At 40.0% G+C, this 22,875-nt stretch overlaps 1 protein-coding gene across 1 annotated transcript in view; it reads left to right on the forward strand.

Moving 5' to 3' along the window:
* The window catches only part of GRIN2C (glutamate ionotropic receptor NMDA type subunit 2C), a 91,258-nt gene that overhangs the window by 49,567 nt on the left and 18,816 nt on the right, over window positions 1–22,875 (forward strand). Inside the window, exons 7-9 of the mRNA XM_070736766.1 lie at window positions 1,696–1,864; window positions 3,478–3,631; window positions 22,509–22,634. Of these exons, the coding sequence (XP_070592867.1) occupies window positions 1,696–1,864; window positions 3,478–3,631; window positions 22,509–22,634 (449 nt within the window). The remainder of the gene's footprint in view (window positions 1–1,695; window positions 1,865–3,477; window positions 3,632–22,508; window positions 22,635–22,875) is intronic.

The raw sequence follows: 22,875 nt of genomic DNA on the forward strand, positions 1-22,875 counted from the left end.
TCCAAGAAATCTGTCTACTTACCAGTGCCTTGGTCTTTACTGTGCTCATTGGTTCTGTTTTCATAACGATGTCTTCAGTCCACCATACCTCCCTCAAAAGTCTGCAAAATGGTCAATTTACAATAGCAAAAAATTAAATTTGGAAATGGCAAGGGGAGACCTCCTTCTCCCAATCAGGAACCAAATTTGAAGCCAATTCATGCAAAAATATGAAAACAAACAGTATACCAAGCCGCTTTGTAAGGAGGAAATTGTGAGAGCTTCTTGTTTAAGGAGATTTGCCTGGTAAATTTTCCACCAACCGCAGGAGCGCCAACCTCTTTCCTATGATATTTTCTCCTGTTGCCAGATAGTGCACTAAATAACATATGATTCCTACCCCCTCCCCCATTTTATTGATAAAAATCTTGGATACTTCTGATGTGTGCCCACCAAGTCACATAGGATCCTGGGTTCAATGGCCTGATCCATCAAGGCTCTCCTTATGTTCTTTCCTCATGTCATATCCTCTTTCTGCATATCATCTCCTTAAATCTATTGTAATGTACTTCGCAAAATTAACATATTTTCCCACCCTAAATTTGATTGCTTAGGGAAAGCAAAAAATAGATTATTGTATAAAAGGACTAGCGAGCTCGATTCTGGTACCAACCTAAAATTCTCAGAAGCAATCCTGCTTCTAAATTTGTAGTAAGGCTTTGCCCTTATGAATCTTAGGATTTTTGTGTTTGTTTGTTTTTTTAAAAAAATCAAATAAATAAATAAATAAATGTTCCACTTAATGAGAGTGAGCTTCTTTGAAATTCTTACAATGGAAGAATTGATTGTAAAGATAACAGAGTTGACTGAATACATTTTTGTAATATTGAGAGGGAGAAGGAATAATGAGTATATAACTGTTGCAGAGAAGGTCAGAAGTAGAATATTTTGTTTTTGTTTCTTTAACTGTTTTTATTTCTTATTCTACTGCACTTATTTTTCTTCTTTCTCCTTATTTCTTTATCTTTTTTCTTCATTTTCCCCCCTTTATATATGCTTTCTTAAAATATATATTATGGTGCATTGCACAGCTAACCAGATGTTCAGATTGGATTTGGTATTTTTATTCATCCATCCATTATCTATCTATCTACCCATCCATCCACCCACCCACAAACACATACACACATAAGGCTACCTATCCCTGGCTTAAAGAATAATAATAGAAAAAGTATATGTTGACAGCTGAAGTGTGTCTGAGCATTTGTGTGTAGGCATCCCTGCCTTCTGTAATGGCCCCCACACCAAGGAGAAGCTCCAGAAAATAACAAATGTGGAACATTAGCCATTCTAGCCACTGATGAAGTTACACAGCTCATTTACAATGTGTCATATCCTGTGATGGCATGCCCATTATTCAGTGCCATGCTAAGCTGGCAAGCTGATTATTTATGACTGTGTTTTTCTAAAAACAACAGGACTGCAGATAGCAATGAGGATACAGGACTGCCGCATCCTAGTAATGGTTTAATTATTTTTATTTTGGAATAGAGGAACTGGGCTAGTGACTATAAGGAAACATGTCAGGGCATAGTGATTTAGGTTCAGGATATCTCAAGGCTTTGATTTGAGCAATTGTACATAATCCTGGCATGATTTGCTTGGAAGACACACAGGTTCCGTGTGACTGTTGAGTGCCTTCTCATCTTTTTTCAGTGGGAGTGAACCTATGGACCCTTACACCAAACTCTGCTGCAAAGGTTTTTGCATTGACATCCTAAAGAAACTAGCTAAGACTGTGAAGTTCTCCTACGACCTCTACCTGGTGACAAATGGGAAACATGGTAAAATAGTGGATGGTTTCTGGAACGGCATGATTGGCGAGGTAAGGAATTAGGTATCCTAAAAGCCTCATTGTTTGGATTTTAACCATGTACACCTACAGGTTGAGTACACTGGTATTTGTCAGAGGTTCTCCATGTGTAGAAAATAAATGCAGACATTCAACTTTGGTTCTCTTTTGAAGTTACACAATCCTTCTGAACATACCTAAAGGCTGACTTAGCTTAGACGAAATGCAATGAAAACTCCCTGCACATACATCCTCCTTGCATCCCACAATGAGAAAGAAGACCCACCAATTGGTAGTCCTCCACTTGGTCTGTGGGCTTCAGCCTTAAGAGATGGCAGCCTTAAGAAGATGGCTTTACAAATAGGGAGTCACTCTCTTTCCTGGGCAAATTTGTGGAATGTGAAACGGAGCTAGAACCTTATAATCAGGTTGGCATTGAGCTATGCTAACCTGGGAGTGAAGTTTCTTGTCTTTGGATAAGCATGTCTAAAATACCTTCCATGACATGCAACTTAAACAGTCTGTCTTCATCCCTGCTGCCATCCTTTGAATAAGATAACAGGCTGCTTGAGGGTCAAGAGCAGTGGTGGGCTATGAGCCGGAACGCTAAATTGCGCTCGCCACCACGGCTCATAAATGATTGCGGGGCCAGGGCGATTTTGCTTCTCCACCTGTGGAGGTAGCAAAATCGCGCACGGAGCCGCAGGTGCTTCCATGTTTTGGCATGCACAGAAGCAAAAAAACCTTGCTGAAACACAGGCACATGTGTGTGATTTTGCTACCTCCACATGTGGAGAAGCAAGCAAGCAACCACAGGTGACCCTGCAAGCATTTATGAGCCGCCGTGGTGAGCACAATTTAGCGTTCCAGCTCATAGCCCACCGCTGGTCAAGAGTCCTACCTCTTGGTGGTGATTGGGGGTATTTAGACTGATTCCTAACCTAACAGCATGGTTTAGGATTTCTTGCCTAGGTGAGTGGCAGGACTCATCCAGGTACAGAAATTTTCAATCAAGAAAACTCTTCTTAAAGCAGATGCACACTTGATCTGAAGTAATGGTAGCATCATTCTACCTGTAGGGTTGCCATGTAAAGAGGTCTCCTTGAGGTACAACCTCCCCTCCTTAAAAATACCATAGGTCCCACAGAGTTCTGTGTGTCTTCTTCTCAAGCAAATCTGCATGGACACAAAGGCTCATCCTCCACAGAGGGCAGCACCCATCCCATCTTGTTTGTACTTGGAAGGGTTGGGCCTGGTTAAAATTTGAACTTGGAGACCTCCAGAGAAAACAACAGGGCTCTGGGCTACGTTGGGAAGTTTTAAAAAGAAGTTGTGGAAAAAGAAAATGGGAAATCATTTGTTTATTTAACAGAATTGTATAGCTGCTCATCTTGAAGCACAACTCTGGCTCAAAGACAACCAAATTATGCACATATTATTTCCAGGAAGCCATATGGATGTATTCACAGACTCGCCAAGAGTCACAATTGAACTTCAGATCATATTTACCCTTCACCCATTAATTTGCTAAAATTAAAATAAAAGCAAGCAGAAATTTATCAGTGCAGTGTAAGATCCATTTGGAGCTGGTTCGGTTGAAGGATATTATTATTCATGCCCTCCCTGTGTCTTCCTCCACCTCCTAGGTATATTACAAGAGAGCAGATATGGCCATCGGGTCTCTTACCATCAACGAGGAACGCTCACAAATTATTGATTTTTCTGTACCTTTTGTGGAGACGGGCATTAGTGTCATGGTAGCCAGAAGCAACGGTACTGTCTCACCCTCTGCTTTTCTAGGTAAGAGCAAATAAACACGGGATAAATACTAAAAAGAGATTTGTAACAGCCACATGGAATGCTTCTGTGTTAGTTGTGTCCTTTTCACCTGGTTTCTTGATTGTTGTAATTACGTCTACTTGAAGGCCTCTTGGAACCTACAGCTGGTTCAAAATGTGGCCGCTCATGTAGTGATGGGCTCTCTCGCTGTTGCCCATGTGTCTCCTCTGTGGCAGGAGTTTATTGATTGTCAGTTGATTTCTGGGTGCAATTCAAAGATAATTATTACCTTTAAACCTTATAGTTTAGGGCCTGAGTATCTTATGAGGCTGCTTACTCCAATTGTGTTCTGTCTATCCAATGAGAATTAATAGAGGGGGATGTTATGGGTATCATAACCGAGAATATTTATTTATTTATTTATCTATCTATCTATCTATCTATCTATCTATCTATCTATCTATCTATCTACTTACTTACTTACTTACTTACTTACTTACTTACTTACTTACTTACTTACTTATATTTATTTAATATAACTAAAGAAACGAATAGAAGAAAAGATACAAAAGTATAGGTGAACAAATTTGAAAGGAAGAAAAGATTAATGAGATAAGGAGAGACAATTGGACAGGAGACAGAAGGTACACTGGTGCACTTATGCACACCCCTTACTCTAAGGAACCTGGAGAGGTCAATCGTGGATAGTCTAAGGGAAAAATGTTGGGGGTTAGGGGTTGACACTACTGAGTCAGGTAATGAGTTCCACACTTCGACAACTCGGTTGCTGAAGTCATATTTTTTACAGTCAAGTTTGGAGCGGTTAATATTAAGTTTGAATCTGTTGCGTGCTCTTGTGTTGTTGCGATTGAAGCTGAAGTAGTCATTGACAGGTAGAACGTTGCAGCATGTGATCTTGTGGACAATACTTAGATCGTGTTTTAGGCATCGTAGTTCTAAGCCTTCAAGACCAAGGATTGATAGTCTGCTTTCGTAGGGTATTCTGTTTCGAGTGGAGGAGTGAAGGGCTCTTGTGGTGAAGTATCTTTGGACATTTTCAAGGGTGTTGATGTCCAAGATGAACTGTATTCAAGGATGGGTCTGGCAAAAGTTTTGTAGGCTCTGGTGAGTAATGTGAGATTGTCAGAGCAGAAGCTACGTAGGATCAGGTTAACAACTCTAGAAGCCTTTTTGGCGATATTATTGCATATAGGTTGCTTTTCCCTTTCCCTGGAACAGTTCATCCAGGAGGTGGTGGCACAGTGGTTAGAATGCAGGCTACTTCTGTTTGATTCTCACCAGCTCAAGGTTGACTCAGCTTCCCATCCATATGAGGTTGGTCAAATGAGGAGCCAGATTGTTGGGGGCAATACTCCATAAACTACTTTGAGTGGGCTCTAAAGCACTGTGAAGCAGTATATAAGTCTAAATGCTACGTGCTATACAGCCCCATCCCTGTCGTTTTTCAGAGACCTGGCTCTTTTATAAAGAATTTGAGGATATCCTAGATAATTGAGATGCTACTAAGGATGAACGAGAATGTCAGTTCTTGGCTTTTATATTTCAATGTTGTTTAATGTTAATTTTCAATCTCAGGTTTGTAGTTCAATATTACTTTGTTGGGGTATTGTTAACTACTCAAAGTCTCAGGATAGGAGCTGCCTATAATCTCAAGCAAGTAAGAAAGTAAATAATTTTGGTCCTGTACATTGATTCCTATATTGAGCAAGCTCAGTCCCTATTGAACTGTTTTAACGTTTTCTTACATCACTTTTACACTGCTATTTGTAAGTATTTGTATGGGGGCTGCATAACTTATGCTTTGATTGCTTAAGGAACACCACTCACACCAGCAATAAAGAAGGAAAGGATTTCCTAATGTAAATTTATATGAGATGAAGAGTTTTGACTTGCAATATGCTTAGATGTTTAATATTCCCTAGTTTAAATTTTCAGAGTGATTTGGGGAATAGAAATCTTTTCTAAAACACTGTTTTTGTATATGTCATACTTTGGGCATTAATGTTTAAATAATGCAACGATGTTTGTTTTTTGCCATTGTATTTGCTGTTGTTATGTCTAAGCCACTTTTCATTACTTGCTTCTTAAAGTATTAATATAGGGCAGTGATGGTGAACCTATGGCACGTGCGACACAGGTGGCACGTGGAGTCATATCGGAGGGCACGTGAGACGTACCCTTATGCCAGCTACAGTGCATATGTGCGTGCTGGCCAGCTGATTTTCAGCCTGTTTCACCCTCTGGAGGTTTCAGGAAAGCTTCCCAGAAGCCCCGGAGTGCGAAAAACAGCACGATGGGCAAACCAGAAGTCCATTTTTCTGAACTTCCGGTTTGCCCATTTGACTGTTTTTTCACAGTCCCACACTTCAATGAGGCCTGTGCGCATGTGTGGGGGGTTATACGCAGAGGCAGCATGGGGGTTTGCATGCATGGGGGAGGGAATGGGTGTGGGCACATGCGTGCACACTAGCGTGACACATACCCTTTTAGCGTGCAAACCAAAAAGGTTCACCACCACCACTGATATAGAGATTGGGGATTCACACAATGAATATGATCGCAAATGTTGCATAACTAAATAAGATTTGGCTATTTTAATTATGATCATTGGAAGAAAACAAAGTTAATGAAGGCACTTTGAAATAATAGAAAATACTTGTAGCTCGGGTTTTAGGTTTTGGCAGTGATTTGTTTTCCAAACTTGTTTCAATGTAACACAGAAACATAGAAACATAGAAGACTGATGGCAGAAAAAGACCTCATGATCCATCTAGTCTGCCCTTATACTATTTTCTGTATTTTATCTTAGGATGGATATATGTTTATCCCAGGCATGTTTAAATTCAGTTACTGTGGATTTATCAACCACGTCTGTTGGAAGTTTGCTCCAAGGATCTACTACTCATTCAGTAAAATAATATTTTCTCATGTTGCTTTTGATCTTTCCCCCAACTAACTTCAGATTTTGATCTTTCCCCCAACTAACTTCAGATGTAGTTTCTGAACATTTTGTTGCCAGATGATGTAACATCAGCAGAATTTTCTTGTCCAATTCTCCTCAGCTTATGAAATGGCTTGTTTACATGCAAGACATTTTTTCTTGCATGTAACTAGGTATCATACAGCGAGGAGCATTACAGGCAATGCAGCATAGCCAAGCATTTGATTATGTGAAGACATCAATAAATGGCTTTAACTGAGAATGAGAAGAACAGTGTCAATGAAATGAATACAGTATCAAAAGTGTTTTGTAATGTTGCTAATAATAATTACACCCCAAAATGTAGTCTGTCTGAATCGTGCCAAACAGAAGATGTTCTGAACATTCTTGAAATGTATGACATCCAATCCTTTGCATTAGAGAACTGGGCAAGAGTTATAAACTAATATTTGAGCTGATGATTACAAGTATGGAAAAAATTAGTTAATAGAACAGACTATACCAATGAAAGGCAGAGCCAAAATGATTTCTGGCCTCACAAAGTATTTGCTGCCGTTTTCTTCTTCACTTTGGTTTATAAGAAACCTATAACTTCCATAAGAGCCTTCTCTGTGGGGGCCCCGGCCCTCTGGAATCAACTCCCCCCAAGAGATTCATACTGCCCTGAGCCTCCTCGCCTTCCATAAGAATCTGAAAAGCTATTTATGCCACCAAGCTTGGGGTCATTAGGCTCTAGCCTCTGGCCAATGAGTATGTAGTATGTTTGTGGTCTGAATCTAAATGAATGATTTTTAATGTTTAGCCTTTTTAGAATGGTTTTAGATTAGTTATTATATTAATTGCATTTCAGATGTTTTATTGTATATTGGCTTTCTTTTATATGTTGTGAGACGCCCTGAGTCCACGGAGAGGGGCGGCATACAAGTCCAATTAATTACTAAATAAATAATTCCATTATCACTGTCACAAAGTTCCTTCTCCTAAAACATTGCTTGAATGCCCATCAACTCTTCTGATAGATCTTCCTCGTAACAGAATGTTTGGAAACAAGATGATCTCTACTGTTTACTCTAGTTGTCTGGTATTCAACAAATGCCTCAGTTCAATCTCTAAGGCACAAAGTCATAATCACTGTGGATCTGGATGAGGAATTAGATATTGGCTCAGCATATCTGGGGTTTTTTTGTTGTTGTTTTGGTCATTTTCATTACTGCTTCCTGGAATAGAATGGGATAAACAAGCTTACTGGCATCCTAAGAAACATTATCGTTTATGGTATATTGGAAAGGGTTAGTATTTGGAAGCAAAAGTGTAGAAAACTCTGGCACTGGTGTATCCATTCCCTCTCCTGTCCCAGAAACAGGAGAATAGACAAGTTACCTGCTGACCATTACTGTCACTGTTGCAAATAGGTTAGCTAAGCAGATTTTTTGTCTCTCAATATTTTCTGAAATATCTCTGGGTATAGTATCCTTACCCCCTGAAAAACACTTTGTTGTATACTGCCAACATACAGTACCTGTCAGTATCTCTCCATGTACTTCTTCTTCCTTGTGTCACAATGTAGGCCTTTGCTTGTGTTTCAGATAATTAATTGGCATTTCTAACTGGGACTATTGGCCTTGGACTGAACAGGGCTGAAGATGGCTTCCCCCAGCCTGTGGTCAGCTGCTCTCTACTCAGCTGTCTAAATAGCATCTCTTTTGTCAGACTGACAAACTCTAGTCACCAGAACAAGGAACTGGCTGTCAGTCACAGCTGGGATTGGCAGGTTTTTTTGTTTCTGGAACAGGAATGAAAGAGATGGTCTGGAACAAGAATGGACTGATGACACCAGGTTTCTGGTTCCTGTCATCGCCCTCTGAAGTCTTGCCAATGCTACAAGGAAAAGGCTGGGGGCGGGGGGAGGCAGGAAAGGAAAAAGACAAGATATAGATTTTTTTTTTCTGCCAGAGTGTTGGGTGTCTTCTTCATTTCTAAAAGTATCTCTTCACTTCTTCATCTCACGGACTATTCTCTTCCTTGCTGTTTCTCTCCCTCCCATTTTTGGATTCTTCAGTCTAAAATAGAACCATGAGTAACCCATTCTTCTTCTTTTTTTTGAATAGAATAGAATTCTTTATTGGCCAAGCGTGATTGGACACACAAGGAATTTGTCTTTGGTGCATATGTTCTCAGTGTACGTAAGGAGAATAAAATACATTCGTCAAGAATAAGAAGTGATAATCAAGGTTACTAATAAGTACGAAGAAACAAATAAAACTAATATGAATTGAAAGAAACAAGCAACATGGTTATGGTAATAAGTGGGAAGAGATAGGTACTGGGAAGGATGAGAAGAATAATAGTAATAGAGTCTTAGTAAATAATTTGTCAATGTTGGGGAAATTAGTTGTTTAGCGGAGGAATGGCATTCAGGAAAAAACTATCCTTGTGTTTAGCTATTCTGGTGTGCAGTGCCCTATAGCATTGTTTTGAAAGTAGAAGTTGAAACAATTTAGATAGTTAAAGATTGATACGGAGGGGTTAGCCTCTCTTGGATAGCTATAATAGCCGCCCCGAGTCTACGGAGAGGGGCGGCATACAAATCTAATGAATTAAATAAATAAACAAACAAACAAACAAATATAATAATAATAATAACAATAACAATAGCAGCAGCAGCAACAACAACAGCAAATGAGATTAATATGCTGGATTTCGTATCACAATATCACAAGTCGAACACTACACAGTCCTACACACTTGGGAAGTGTTCGACTTGTGATATTGTGATATGAAATCCAGCATATCAATCTTGTTTGCTGTGATTACTGTTTTTTTGTGAATAAAATAATAATAATAATAATAATTGAGGTTTGCCTTCCAGACAGAAGAGGTGGGGTTACTATTATCCTGTTGGTTTTCTCGAGTGCTTGAGAATGAGCTTTTTTTGCCTAGAAGGATTGTGTTAAGTAGTAAGAATTCTTGAATTTCTTCAAGATAACCAGAGCCACCTTCAAAGTCTTTGATCAGATTTCTATAGATGAGGACCTAGGTTAGCCTGTATTCTAGTTGACATTGTTCATAGTATAGTATATACATAGTATAGTATATACATAGTATAGTGAATGGAAGAGGCAGACAGAGGTAACTTCAAAACAGCAGCTCTTTATTTGGCAACTATTTACAACCCAACAAAGACTCTGTCTGACAGCCAGCCCTTTTATAGGGAGCTGCCAGTCAGTCTAGCCAATCAGCAGTCAGTATTTTCCCTCCAGAATGGAGGACCTGACTGAAGCCTTTGTGCTTCATAAGTGGTTAATGAGTTCTACTTTGGACACTGAAGGCTGTTTTCATGATTGTTGAAGTATGCATGAAACTGAACCAGGTCAAGTTGTTAAGCCAACTTATTTTGTGCATCTGGCTTCACAGGCCTAGTCTCTCTCATCATCTGTTATTTTCCTGGCGCCTTGATATGTAAATTTTAGCAAGGTACATATTTTACGTTTCTTGCCTTCATCCTAATTTGCAAAAGGATTTTACAAAGCTAAGATTCAGTCATTTTCATCACTGATTTTATGAATTATTTAATGCTTCTTAGAGAAAAGATAAAAATTTATTGCTCTGATTATTCATTCTGACTGATCATTGCTCCTCTGTATTTGTGTGGCTGAGCTCATATCAGCTCTCATATATATCAGTCACCTTCTGGATCCTTAAGAGTAGTTTGGAAAAAGGAATGAAATGAAAACTAGGGCATGTTTTAAACTAGGATGTCATATCAACTAGATTGGAGAAAGTTCATTTGACAGAGAAAAAAGAGACTGAGAGTAAGATTTGTTTTTCTCATGCTTGTTAGCATTCCCTCTGGCAAAATCTTTGTTTAGTGTTGATCATCCAATGCTACTTAATAGCACCAATTTACAGCATTGTATATTTTTGCTTCAGTGTTCCTTTTTGCTTGGGGTTCATTCTCCCTCTCTCTAGAGCAGTGTTTTTCAACCAGTGTGCCAGGGCACACTAATGTGCCGCGAGACATGGTCAGGTGTGCCGCGAAGCTCAGAGAGAGAGAGAAAGAGAAAGAAAGCAAGAGAGAGAGAGAGAAAGCAAGAGAAAGAAAGAGCAACGAGAGAGAAAGAGAGCAAGAGAGAGAGAGAAAGCAAGAGAGAGAGAAAGAGAACAAGAAAAAGAAAGCAAGAGAGAGAAAGAGAGAGCAAGAGAGAGAGAGAGAGAAAGAGAGGGAGGGAAGGAGAGAGAGAGAAAGACAGAGGGAGATAGGGAGGGAGAGAGAAAGAGAGCAAAAAAGAGGAGGGAAGGAAGAGAAAGAGGGATTGAGAGAGAAAGAAAGAGGAAGGGAGAGAAGGAGGGAGGGAGAGAGAAATAAAGCGAAAGGGAGGAAGAGAGAGAGAATTTTTTTGTCCAACCTTTTTTTAGCCACCCCTCCCCCGCTCAATGTGCCCCAGGGGTGTTGTAAACGTAAAAAATGTGCCGTGACTCAAAAAAGGTTGAAAATCACTGCTCTAGAGAAAGAGAGAGAAAGTTACAAGCCTGATAATGTACTTGTTATATATTAACTAGAACATGGGGCTACCTTTGAAAAGTGTTCGGAAACTTCAGATCGTGCAGAATGCAGCTGCGAGAGCAATCATGGGCTTCCCTAGGTATGCCCATGTTACACCAACACTCCGCAGTCTGCATTGGTTGCCGATCAGTTTCCGGTCACAATTCAAAGTGTTGGTTATGACCTATAAAGCCCTTCATGGCATCGGACCAGAATATCTCTGGGACCGCCTTCTGCCGCACGAATCCCAGTGACCGGTTAGGTCCCACAGAGTTGGCCTTCTCTGGTTCCCGTCGACTAAACAATGTCGTTTGGTGGGACCCAGGGGAAGAGCCTTCTCTGTGGCGGCCCCAACCCCCTGGAACCAGCTCCCCCTGGAGATTAGAACTGCCCCCACCCTCCTTGCCTTTCGTAAACTCCTTAAAACCCACCTCTGCTGTCAGGCATGGGGGAATTGAGACATCTCCCCCGGGCCTATACAGTTTATGCATGGTATGTTTGTGTGTATGTTTGCTTTTAATAATGGGGGTTTTAGTGTTTTTTAAATTATTAGATTTGTTGTACATTGTTTTATTGTTGCTGTGAGCCGCTCCGAGTCTATGGAGAGGGGTGGCATACAAATCTAATAAATAAATAAATAAATAAATATGACAGTGTCACTTACTTTTATCGGATAATTATAAAGAAGGAATCCTTTTTCAGAGACTGATGGTTAATAGTCCAGAATAGGTCAATTTATGGGAGCTATTTGTTTGACCACTTCCTGATATAACATCTCATTGGAAAGTTGTGAATAAGAGAGTTAAAAAGGCACAGCACTTTCCTTATAGAAGGTCTGGGTAATAGATGGAAGATAATTGTATCATGGTTAAGATGCTGGGAAGTTGGTAGTTCGAGACCCTAGTGTCACAGGACGGGGTGAACTCCTGTTGTTGCCTCAGCTCTTGACAATCTAGAGGTTCAAAAGTACGCAAATGCAAGTAGATAAATAAGTACCATTTTGGTGAGAAATTAACAGAATTCCACGTACTTTGACATATAGTCATGCCCATTCAAACATCACTGACTCCATTGACTAGGAAAAGAAGATGAGTACCACCTTCTAGAGTTGGAAATGACTGGATGGGGAAACTTTTAGCTGTAATTATTACTGTTGTTGTTGTTATTATTGAAGGGACCTTGTAGATCATCTAGTCCAACCATCACCACCCCCATTGTTCCCACACCATTTGAGCCAGATGGCAGTCCAATCTCCCCTTGAAGGTCATAAGTGTTGGAGCTCTCACAACCTCCGCTGGCAAGCTGTTTCACTGGTTGATCACTCTCACCATCAGAAAGGTTGTCCTCACTTCCTGACATTGTGTCATGCAACAATTATTGTTAACATTAAGAAGCCATAGTTAATGTTCACCATGATTTAGCAACACAGTGAATGAAATGTGTTGCTAAATCAAAGCCCACTTCTATAGTTTATCCTCAGGGCCTATGACCCTGACCTCATCCGATAGCTTCTTGATCGACATTTTGACTTCTGAACTGAACAGGCTTTCTGGTTTATTGGATGTTGCAGAAACAAGGACTTCCTGTGGAATCCTTGGTGCTCTTTGAGCTTGGTTGTTTGCTTGGAGATGTTTCATCTCCTGGGTAGGTAACATTGTCAGTGCACAGGAGCATCATCAGTGCACAGAAGCATATGTGCAAACAAACAACCAAGCTCAGAAAGCACCAAGAACCACACAGTTCAACCCTGAGCCACAGATATTCTCTCTTATCTGAAGAGAATGTGCACAATGTCAAAGTAGCTGCAACAGTGACAAAGTCAAATTAAAAAGACTCGGGCAAAAATGGTCAGAGGGAATTTAATCTTTATCAGAGACTGATTAGTAAGAGAGGCAAGCTGTGAATCCACCAAGATCTTAGAGTTCTGTGCACGTGTACCACCTGCATATAAATAAGTGATATAAAATGCCATTTCACAATTATGTCAGTAACTTCGGAAATGTTTAGACCTATTTTAGGAATATGTCAGAGTGGAAGAAAAGAACAGTAATATGATTCTACTGAATGGAAAGCCACAAAGAACAGCTTCCTTCCTTCCTAGTGCTGTTAAGAAACGTAAAATCAAATCTCCTTTAAATCAGATTTGGCTGCATCCATGTAGGTGTTCACTATTGCTGCCTTCTCAACTGCCCAGTCCAATGTGCAGCCTGAGTTTTTCTGATAATCTTTCTTCCAGGCTTGACTCTTCTTAATTTCTCAAGGTCAGTTGGGCTGCATTGGACCAAGACTTCCTTAAGAAGTAACAGCATTCACATTCGAAGTGAAAACTCAGTTGCAGCAGCCGGCAGCAGATAAGTTATAATCTGCCGCATACATTTGCTGTATGGATCTTTATCCTTTTGAGATGGATGTGTGCGTTATGCTTTTGTATGTGAGGACAAAAGAGATTCAAAAAAAAATTGAGAGAACAACCTTGGGTTGACACATGCTACAAAAACAATAAGTTATGTCTGTCCCAAAGGGAACCATTAAGTATGGAAACATGAAAAAGAAGAGCAATGAGTAGGATCATAGTCCTTCTCTCAAAATTTGCTCTAAATTGTGAATTTGCTGCTTGGTAGGAGTGTAGATTGCCTCTGTTTGTATTTTTTTTAAAGCAAATAATACACAAAAATAAGCTATTAGTCTCTCTAACTGAAAATAGCACTGTTTCAAGAACTTCTGATGCTTTGAGGAATATGAAACCGTACTGAAAGAGAGCTTGACTTCTCTGGCATTGCTCTCTTATCATTTTTAGAAAACCACCTAGTGAGCTTGCAATCAGAGTCAAAGCAATGGTGATAATTTCCTGTCTCATCTTCCGCTGTTCTTTTCTGGAGGACAACAGTCTTCCTTCCTTCCTTCTTTTCTTCCTTCCTTCCTTCCTTCCTTCCTTTCTTCCTTCCTTCCTTCTTTTCTTCCTTCCTTCCTTCCTTTCTTTCTTCCTTCCTTCCTTTCTTCCTTCCTTCCTTCTTTTCTTCCTTCCTTCTTTCCTTCCTTCCTTCCTTCCTTTCTTTCTTTCTTTCTTCCTTTCTTCTTCCTTTCCTTCCTTCCTTCCTTCCTTCCTTTCTTCTTTCCTTCCTTCCTTCCTTCTTTCCTTCCTTCCTTTCTTTCTTTCTTCCTTTTTTCTTTCCTTCCCTCCCTCCCTCTCACTCTCTCTCCATTCCTCCCCCCCTCTCTTTCCACTCATTCATTCAATGCCTTTCTTTCAGGAATTCATAAATGCTAGTAAAACTCCTTCCCCTGCTCCTTATCTCTGTAACGGCAACCCTTTGAAGTAGGCTGGGCTGAGAAAGAATAACTAGCAGATGACCAAAAGACTATAGTAATTCATGTGATGAATATACAGCTCCTCGTGATTGTATCTCACCTTTCATCAGCTGTAGCTTGAAAGCTATCGCACGCAAGTACAAGTGAGCATCTCATTGTGTTCCCGAACAAGTGAATTTCACCTCACAGTGCTGTCATTTTCCTGAAAGAATTGAAATGCTATCCTTAAAATGTACAGCCGTGTTTGCCTTTTGAGCTGACAAGTGATTCATTGGCCTAGAATGTCAAAAGAAGGTTGCTTGACAGTTGAGTGGACTCTATTATTCTCCACAATGAATCTTTTTCACATAAAGACAGTATTTCTTGTGGATGTGTTATCGGCTAATTCCTGGATGCGTAGAGATTTCATCAAGCCAATTCCCACTCAAATGCAAGTCCAATGAACACGAGCAACTGGTATTTCTAGGAAGAAAATTGTAGGCTCCCTAGGGAATATTTTGTTTAGAATTTATAATTTCATTGGGATTAATAGGTTGCATGTCACCTACCAAATGAATTGTTAAGGATGCTTGGGGCATTTGCTTTTGTAAAATAGCAATAGTCTTCAGAGAGGGGCGGCATACAAATCTAATAAATTATTATTATTATTATTATTGTTGTTGTTGTTGTTGTTATTATTATTATTATTATTATTATTATTATTATTATTATTATTTAGCATTAGACCTATATACTGCTTCACAGTGCTTTTACAGCCCTCTCTAAGTGGTTTATAGAGAATAAGCACATTGCCCCCAACAATCTGGATCCTCATTTTACCAACCTTGGAAGGATGGAAGGCTGAGTCAACCTTGAGCCTGGTGAGATTCGATCTGCCAAACTGCTGGCAGCCGGTGATCAGCAGAAGTAGCTTGTACTACTGCACTCTAACCACTGCACCACCGAGGCTCTTATGAGAGATTGTACAAACAGACTTGATTTGCATGTTCCAGATTTTCTAGATTAAGGTACAATAGGCCTTTACAGTTTTTTAAAATTCCAAATTTTGTGATGCCCTTTTTTTTTGTGCAAAAGAAATGTAACATGTTTTTTAAAAGTCAGAAGTATTCAAAATAGTACTTTTACTATTAATAATAGAGGAAGGGAAGGGAACCTTGACACCCCCCTTGGATGAGCATGAGTTGCCTGGGCCAGGTGCAGAAGTTTTTCTCTCACCAGCAGAAATAATTTTCTTGGTCCATCTTAAACAGGATTAAACGTTGCAATTCATTTACCAAGGGAGCTGCTGGTGTACAAGGTGCCCTTGTGCAGAATTCCATTAGTGTCCCAGCAAGTTTTTAAATATTCCAGCTGTGTGAATGCGCACTTGCTTGTGGTTATAAACATATTTTAATATTCCAGTTAATATGCCGACTTGTCCACTGTTAAATCTTTTCTTCCCCCTTGTGTGGCATCTTTGTGCTGCAGTAGGTTGTGGTGGCCTTTGGGACAATGTCTTTCCAAGTTTAGCAGAGCGTGTCCCCAGTTAAACGCAACTAGGACTCCAGCCTAAGTGTATTTAAATGTATGCTATCGAATAGATACACAATTAGAGAGCAATCTGTATCCATTTAATTTTTCCTTCCCTGGGGTCGCTTCTGAGAGACAGACCTAAACTCAATAGAGATGGAGGAGTCTTCTTGCTATTAGGAAACCTCCTTCTGCCTCTCAGTATGCTAATGAAATGCATCTGATGCCATCAGATAAAGTTTATGTCCTTTATGACAGGAAAGGACAAGCTGACAAATGGCCCTCAGTGACGGTATTTGGGGGGGACTGAATTAATCCCATTATTCAGTCTGCTTTTAATGCTGGAGCTCTCAGTGTCTCTCTGTGGCTGCCAACATTTGAAAACGGCCTGGTCTCTCTCGCTCTCCTTCTCTCCCCCGCTCTCTGTTTTTCTTCATCCCATATGTTTTTGTGATTCTGTGATTGTTTCCCTATATTGATCATGTCCAGTAATCCATCTGACAGTAATGATGCGGTCTCTCACAGCTGTGAACTCATCACAAAGACATGATAGGAGTCCCAGCCTGTATGGCCTGATGTGCAGAGTTGGCTTTCTCTCTGCCCCTTGAACGCCGCAAGGCTAATAATCATCTCTTTACCTCTGCCCCATCCGGCTCCTCCGGCTCCTCTTCAATCCTTACCCATCCGGGAACCTTGGACATTGCCCAGAGAAGTTGGAAATGGATTGCACCCCAATCGGCAGTAATCTATTAGACAACCCCAAGTGACAGCATGATCGTTGTAAGATACCCTGAGCTGCCTCTAATAATAACTTTAATTATAAGTAAAAATGAATTTGTGAAATCATTGATCTGCTATGACATTGATAATCCCATCAAAGGAATACAGGTTCAATATAAATCAAACAAACTTTTCCAAGTCTGACTGACTGGAGGAGCTGATTTGAAATATGTGTGTGTGTGTGTGTTTGTTTGCTGTCGAATCACTGTGGTATGTGGGAGGAAGCATACTTCTCTGTGGCGGCCCCGACTCTCTGGAACCAGCTCCCCCCAGATATCAGAGTTGCCCCCACCCTCCTTGCCTTTCGCAAGCTCCTTAAAACCCACCTCTGGCGTCAGGCATGGGGGAATTGAAAATTTTTTCTCCCTTCCCACTAGGCTTATAGAATTTATACATGGTATGCTTGTTTGTATGATTGGTCTCTTAAATTGGGGTTTTTTAGATTGTTTTTAATATTAGATTTGTTACATTGTCTTCTTTATTGTTGTTAGCTGCCCCGAGTCTTTGGAGGGGGCGGCATACAAATCTAATAAATAAATAAATTAATTAATTAATTTCTTTTTTGCCTCTCGGTCACACCAAGGATCATATCCAAGGCAGATTAAAAAATTTATAGCCGAAAAACTATAATCTACATGTGTAACATATTTTTTCTTATATAGCTAGCTGAAGAGAGCAAAAGAGCTTGAAATAGATCTATACTAGGCTCCCTTCCTTTTCACTTATCAGCAAAAATATGTTATACATGTAGATTATAGTTTAATTGATGTTACACATTAGCTAGTTCTAGTCAGCTAGCTTAGAAGTTAATATCCTGCCTTGCATGGAGAAGGCTACTGGTTCAAATCCCGGTAGGGTATGTCTAGCTGACGAGAGCATAACAAGCTCGAAATAGATCTATATTAGGCTCCCTTCCTTTTCACTTATCAGCAAAAATATGTAACCGTGTAAATTATAGTTTGTCCACTATAAAAAATTTATCTGCCTTGGAATGGCCCCAACATGGGACCAAGAGGCAAAAGGAAAGGAAAGTTGGTTCCTCCATTTTGGAATACCAATATATATATAAAGTTGCTAGAATCTTGGCGACATTTTGATGAGGTCCCACTTGTCATCTTCAGGCTGGTGTTTTAGGCTTTGTGCTTGGTTGAACATATACATACACATAGGCATAAGCATATGCATATAAATATGCATAGGCATAGGGATAATCATAAGCATATGCATAAGTATATGCATATGCATAAAAATATTTATTTATATTTATTAATTGGACTTGTATGCTGCCCCTCTCTGTGGACTTAGGGCGGCTCACAACATATCAATAACAAAACAGTACACAATAATACAACTAGATCCAATTAATGTAGATAGTTAATTTAAAACATTATAAAAAGCTAAATATTAAAAATCATTCATGGCTTTACTGAAGGCAAATCATGTCAGACTAATCTCATTGATTTCTTTGACTATGTCACAAAGGTGTTGGATGAAGGTGGTGCCATGGATATTGCCTATCTGGACTTCAGCAAAGCCTTTGATACGGTTCCACATAAAGAGCTGATAGATAAATTAGTGAAGATTGGACTTAATCACTGGATAATTCAGTGGATTTGCAGCTGGCTGAAGCGTAGACATCAGAGAGTTATTGTTAATGGCGAGTATTCTGAGCAGAGACAGGTTATAAGCGGTGTGCCACAAGGGTCTGTTCTGGGTCCTATTCTTTTTAATATGTTTGTGAGTGACATAGGGGAAGGTTTGGTAGGGAAGGTTTGCCTATTTGCCAATGACTCTAAAGTGTGCAATAGGGTTGATATTCCTGGAGGCGTCTGTAATATGATAAATTATTTAGCTTTACTAGATAAATGGTCAAAGCAATGGAAACTGCAGTTTAATGTTTCCAAATGTAAAATAATGTACTTGGTAGGCTGCATAAATGAGAAGACTGGACTGTCAAAGCTGCGATTAAATGGCTATGAAGACTCATGGCCCCTTGATTGGACAGGAATGGTCATCTTACAATGAGGACTAAAGCCGAGTGAATTTCTGACTTTATAATTCAAAGCTTCCCTGAGATGTGAATTTTACAGTAGGGAGTTTTGAATTGGGATAAAAGGAAAACATCCACTTTCATACTGAAACTTTTTAAGCCAGTGTCAGATTCCACATCTGTAGCTAGCAATGAAAAAGATTTTTTTAATGGTCAGTAGGGTCTCTTCTTACTCAATAAACAGTATATGAGGGTCAGTAGTGGGTTCTAAAACCCTTTGTTACCGGTTTGCATTCCCGCTCATGCACAGAAGGGTCCTGGGCAGATGGGTGGAGCCTCCCACCACCAGCTCCACCGGATTTTAGAACTGGGCTGAACCGGGAGCAACCCACTGCTGGTGAGGGTGAACTGTTATTTTAATAGTATTAATTTGTGCTATATGTTTTATCCTACATGATCCTCTATCACTTGGAGGTTGTAATTAAGGAGGATTTGATTTCATTGCCACTGTGTGATGGTCTAGCTTGTGGCTGTTTGAGGATAATATCCTGGTCTGTTGGTTGCACTCCTATCATCCCCAACCAACAGGGACGTGTTTTTTCCCTATACAGTGGTACCTCTACTTATGAACTTAATTCATTCTGTGACCAGGTTCTTAAGTAGAAAGGTTTGTAAGAAGAAGCAATTTTTCCCGTAGGAATCAATGTAAAAGCAAATAAAGCATGCGATTGGAGAAACCACAGAGAAGAGTGGAGGCCCTGTTTCCTCCCAGGAGATTCCTAGAGAAACCCCACAGAGGCTTCTCCTCCCCTTTTCCTGCCCTGTTTCCTCCCAGGAGATTCCTAGAGAGGCCCCATGGAGGCTTCTCCCTGCCTTTTCCGGTTATTGTTTTGGAGGCTCAGGTTTGTAAGTGGAAAATAGTTATTGAGAAGAGGCAAAAAAATCTTGAACACCCGGTTCTTATCTAGAAAAGTTCATAAGTAGAGGTGTTCTTAGGTAGAGGTACCACTGTAATATCCTTTTGTTACACATCTCTAAAGCAATATTTATTTTCCCCTTCATCTTTGGGCTTCTTTGCAGGACAATACCAAAATGACAATACAAAAAGAGCCTCTTTCACTTCCGTCCTTTTTTAATTTGACTTTGATTTTCTAAATGCTTATGAAAATGTTTCACCCTTAGTCCCTTGACTGCTAAACGCTAGTGACAATCTTATGCCATAGGCCTATCTTCCCTCATTCCTTGCATACATTTTCCGTGATTATTTGCCGAGTAACCTTTTAGTCAGTGAATGTTTCTTCTATTGGGTAAAACTCTTGTTCTCTCCTTTTTGTTCTCCTATCAGTTTAGATTTTCTTTTTTATTTTTATTTTTTTAAAAAAATTCTATATATAGCTGGAGTGTAGCAAAGGTCTCTCCTCAGCGGGTGCATAAAATCATTCCAGATATGAGTTTGATATATGTGTGATTTGTTCTGATTGGAGCTAATGTAAGTACTCCCCTCCCCGTGTCACTTTCTTTTACTTGAATCTTTTGTAGTCTGGATCCCCTGCCTTGAGTTTCAATGGAAAAGGGGTCAGGTTAGATTCAGTGTTAGCTTCCTCTGGGATTTAACTTCCCCTTGTGTCTTCAGGGGTATGCCTCCTTCTGTCTTTGAGATGTGGGATGTATCTAGACAGCCACATCTCAACAACGAATCAATGTGGAACATGTGACTGCAGAAGGTGGGGGACTAGGCAGTTACAGTGTAAGTGCTTTTTTAAAAAAATTGGAGCCTTCTATGAAATCAGGACCTGCATATCAAGCATCATACTGACATCCTTCTGATTATGAGTGACAGCCTCCTGACAGCACAGAGAAAAGAGAGAAGAAAATTGGGGGGAACAAGAGAAGCTGGGAATTCTACAGACATTTTCTAAGGCTCTCCTGGGTCATCAAGAGAGCAACTATCACAGCAAACCATGGCAGCTGTACTTGCAACATCTGAGTGAATGAAATTACATCCAGGAGAGTCTTTATTTACTTTTTAAATTTATTTATTTATTTGTTTGTTAAATTTGTAAGCCACCCAATTCCTTACGGACTTCTAGCTCAGTCTTTCTCAAAATTATGTCCTCCAGATTCATTGGATTCCACATATGCCTACTTAGACAGGGAATGTTTGGAATTGACTCCCAACCCATTAGGAAAGCAGCAGAGTAAAGAACTCTCTCTATATATATAAGTGGCACTGCTCCTTGTGTGTGCAAGGGCTACTTAGGAATTTAAGGGAAAGTTTGTTCCCTCCTTTTTGCATGAATCCATTTCAGTATATAGTCTGGCCTTGAATGTTGCTTTTGCCAACATCCATAGAAGCAGCAATAAATTAAGAAGCAACTCATGAATTAAAAAGGCACTTCTCTGTTACAGTATATGCTAGTTCTGCTTACTGTTTGACTCTCATGTCAAGGTAAAATTGTTTATATCCATCCATCCATCCATCAACCTACCTACCCATCCATCCATCCACCCATCCATCCACCTACCTACCTACCCATCCATCCATCCATCCCTATCTATCTATCTATCTATCTATCTATCTATCTATCTATCTATCTATCTATCTATCTACCTACCTACCTACCTATCCATCCATCCATCCACCTAGCCACCCAACCCACCCACCCACCCACCCACCCACCCACCCACCTATCTATCTATCTATCTATCTATCTACCTCCCTACCTCCCTCCCTACCCATCCATCCATCCATCCATCCATCCATCCATCCATCTATCTATCTATCTATCTATCTATCTATCTATCTATCTATCTATTTTCTATATCTATCTATCTATTCATTCTATCATCTATTTATCTACAGCTATCTGTCTGATGAAGGGACATGGTGGCTCATTAGCTGAGCTTGTTGATCGAAAGGTTGGCAGTTCAGGAGTTCGAATCCCTAGTGCTGCGTAATGGGGTGAGCTCCTGTTACTTGTCCCTAGCAGTTCATTAAAATATGTTTTAAAAATGCAAGTAAAAAAATAGGGAGCAACTTTGGTGGGAAGGTTAACAGCATTCCGTGCGCCTTTGGTGTTTAGTCATGCCAGCCACATGACCACGGAGACATCTTCGGACAGCGCTGGCTCTTCAGCTTTGAAACAGAGATGAGCTCTGCTCCTTAGAGTCAGAAACAACTAGCACATATGTGTGAAGAGAATGTTTACGTTTACCTTATCTGTCTGATTGTCTGTCTGTCTCAATTCAAGTTAATAGGACCAATCTCTAGTGAGTCTTGTCACTCACAATGTTTTGGAGCTATTTTCAATTTCTTTGTTGCCATTATTCAGAAGTAAGAAGAGATGAGCAACTAAGTCCTATTAGCTATGCAAAAGAAGGAGACTTCAGCCGATATGGAAACACATACACACACAAAAATTGGCAGTGTGTAAAGAAAATTTCAAATGAGAATTTAGCATGCTGGTCCTTCAACACAGATGACAGCAAGGGCAAAGGGAGGGGGCAATGAAATAGAGTGTGTGGGTAGGGCATGTCAAACTGCTTGGGACAATAAATTGCAACATTTTGGTATTCCTTCCGTGTTATTGATCTCATTGTTGTCTATGATGATGTAAAGTTACAATAAATGCCATGCCAATTTTTAAAAAAAATCTCAGCAGACATTGCATATAAATCTTGGGTCATGTTCTTTGGGTTATCCAATAGGGAGAATGTGTGGCTTGCAGTAAGAATGCATAAACAAAAGATGTTTTCCTAATCAATCCTCTTACCCTGAGTTGATTGACTCCCTCTCATCTTCTAGAGCCTTACAGCCCAGCTGTGTGGGTGATGATGTTTGTGATGTGTCTCACGGTTGTTGCTATCACAGTCTTCGTGTTTGAATATTTCAGTCCTGTTGGCTACAACCAGAATTTAACCAGTGGCAAAAGTAAGTAAGTTTCCGAATGGCTCAGCGAATGAGTTGCTTTACTTGGGTGGTGAGGGAGGAAAGGACAAAAAAGTGGGATTGTTCTTTTATTAAGCATTTTCCTGTCAGTTATTTCAGTGAAGTAGACTAATGAAGTCCAAAGGAACTTGCCAATTGGCCTTTTCCAGTTGACCTTTCTAAGAAGAATGACAGCCCAGAATGAACAGAAAGTTTTGAAGTAATCAAGGAGTAGAAAAAAATA

This window comes from Erythrolamprus reginae, chromosome 2 (genome assembly GCF_031021105.1).
Source record: "Erythrolamprus reginae isolate rEryReg1 chromosome 2, rEryReg1.hap1, whole genome shotgun sequence".
Classification (NCBI taxonomy): domain Eukaryota; kingdom Metazoa; phylum Chordata; class Lepidosauria; order Squamata; family Dipsadidae; genus Erythrolamprus; species Erythrolamprus reginae.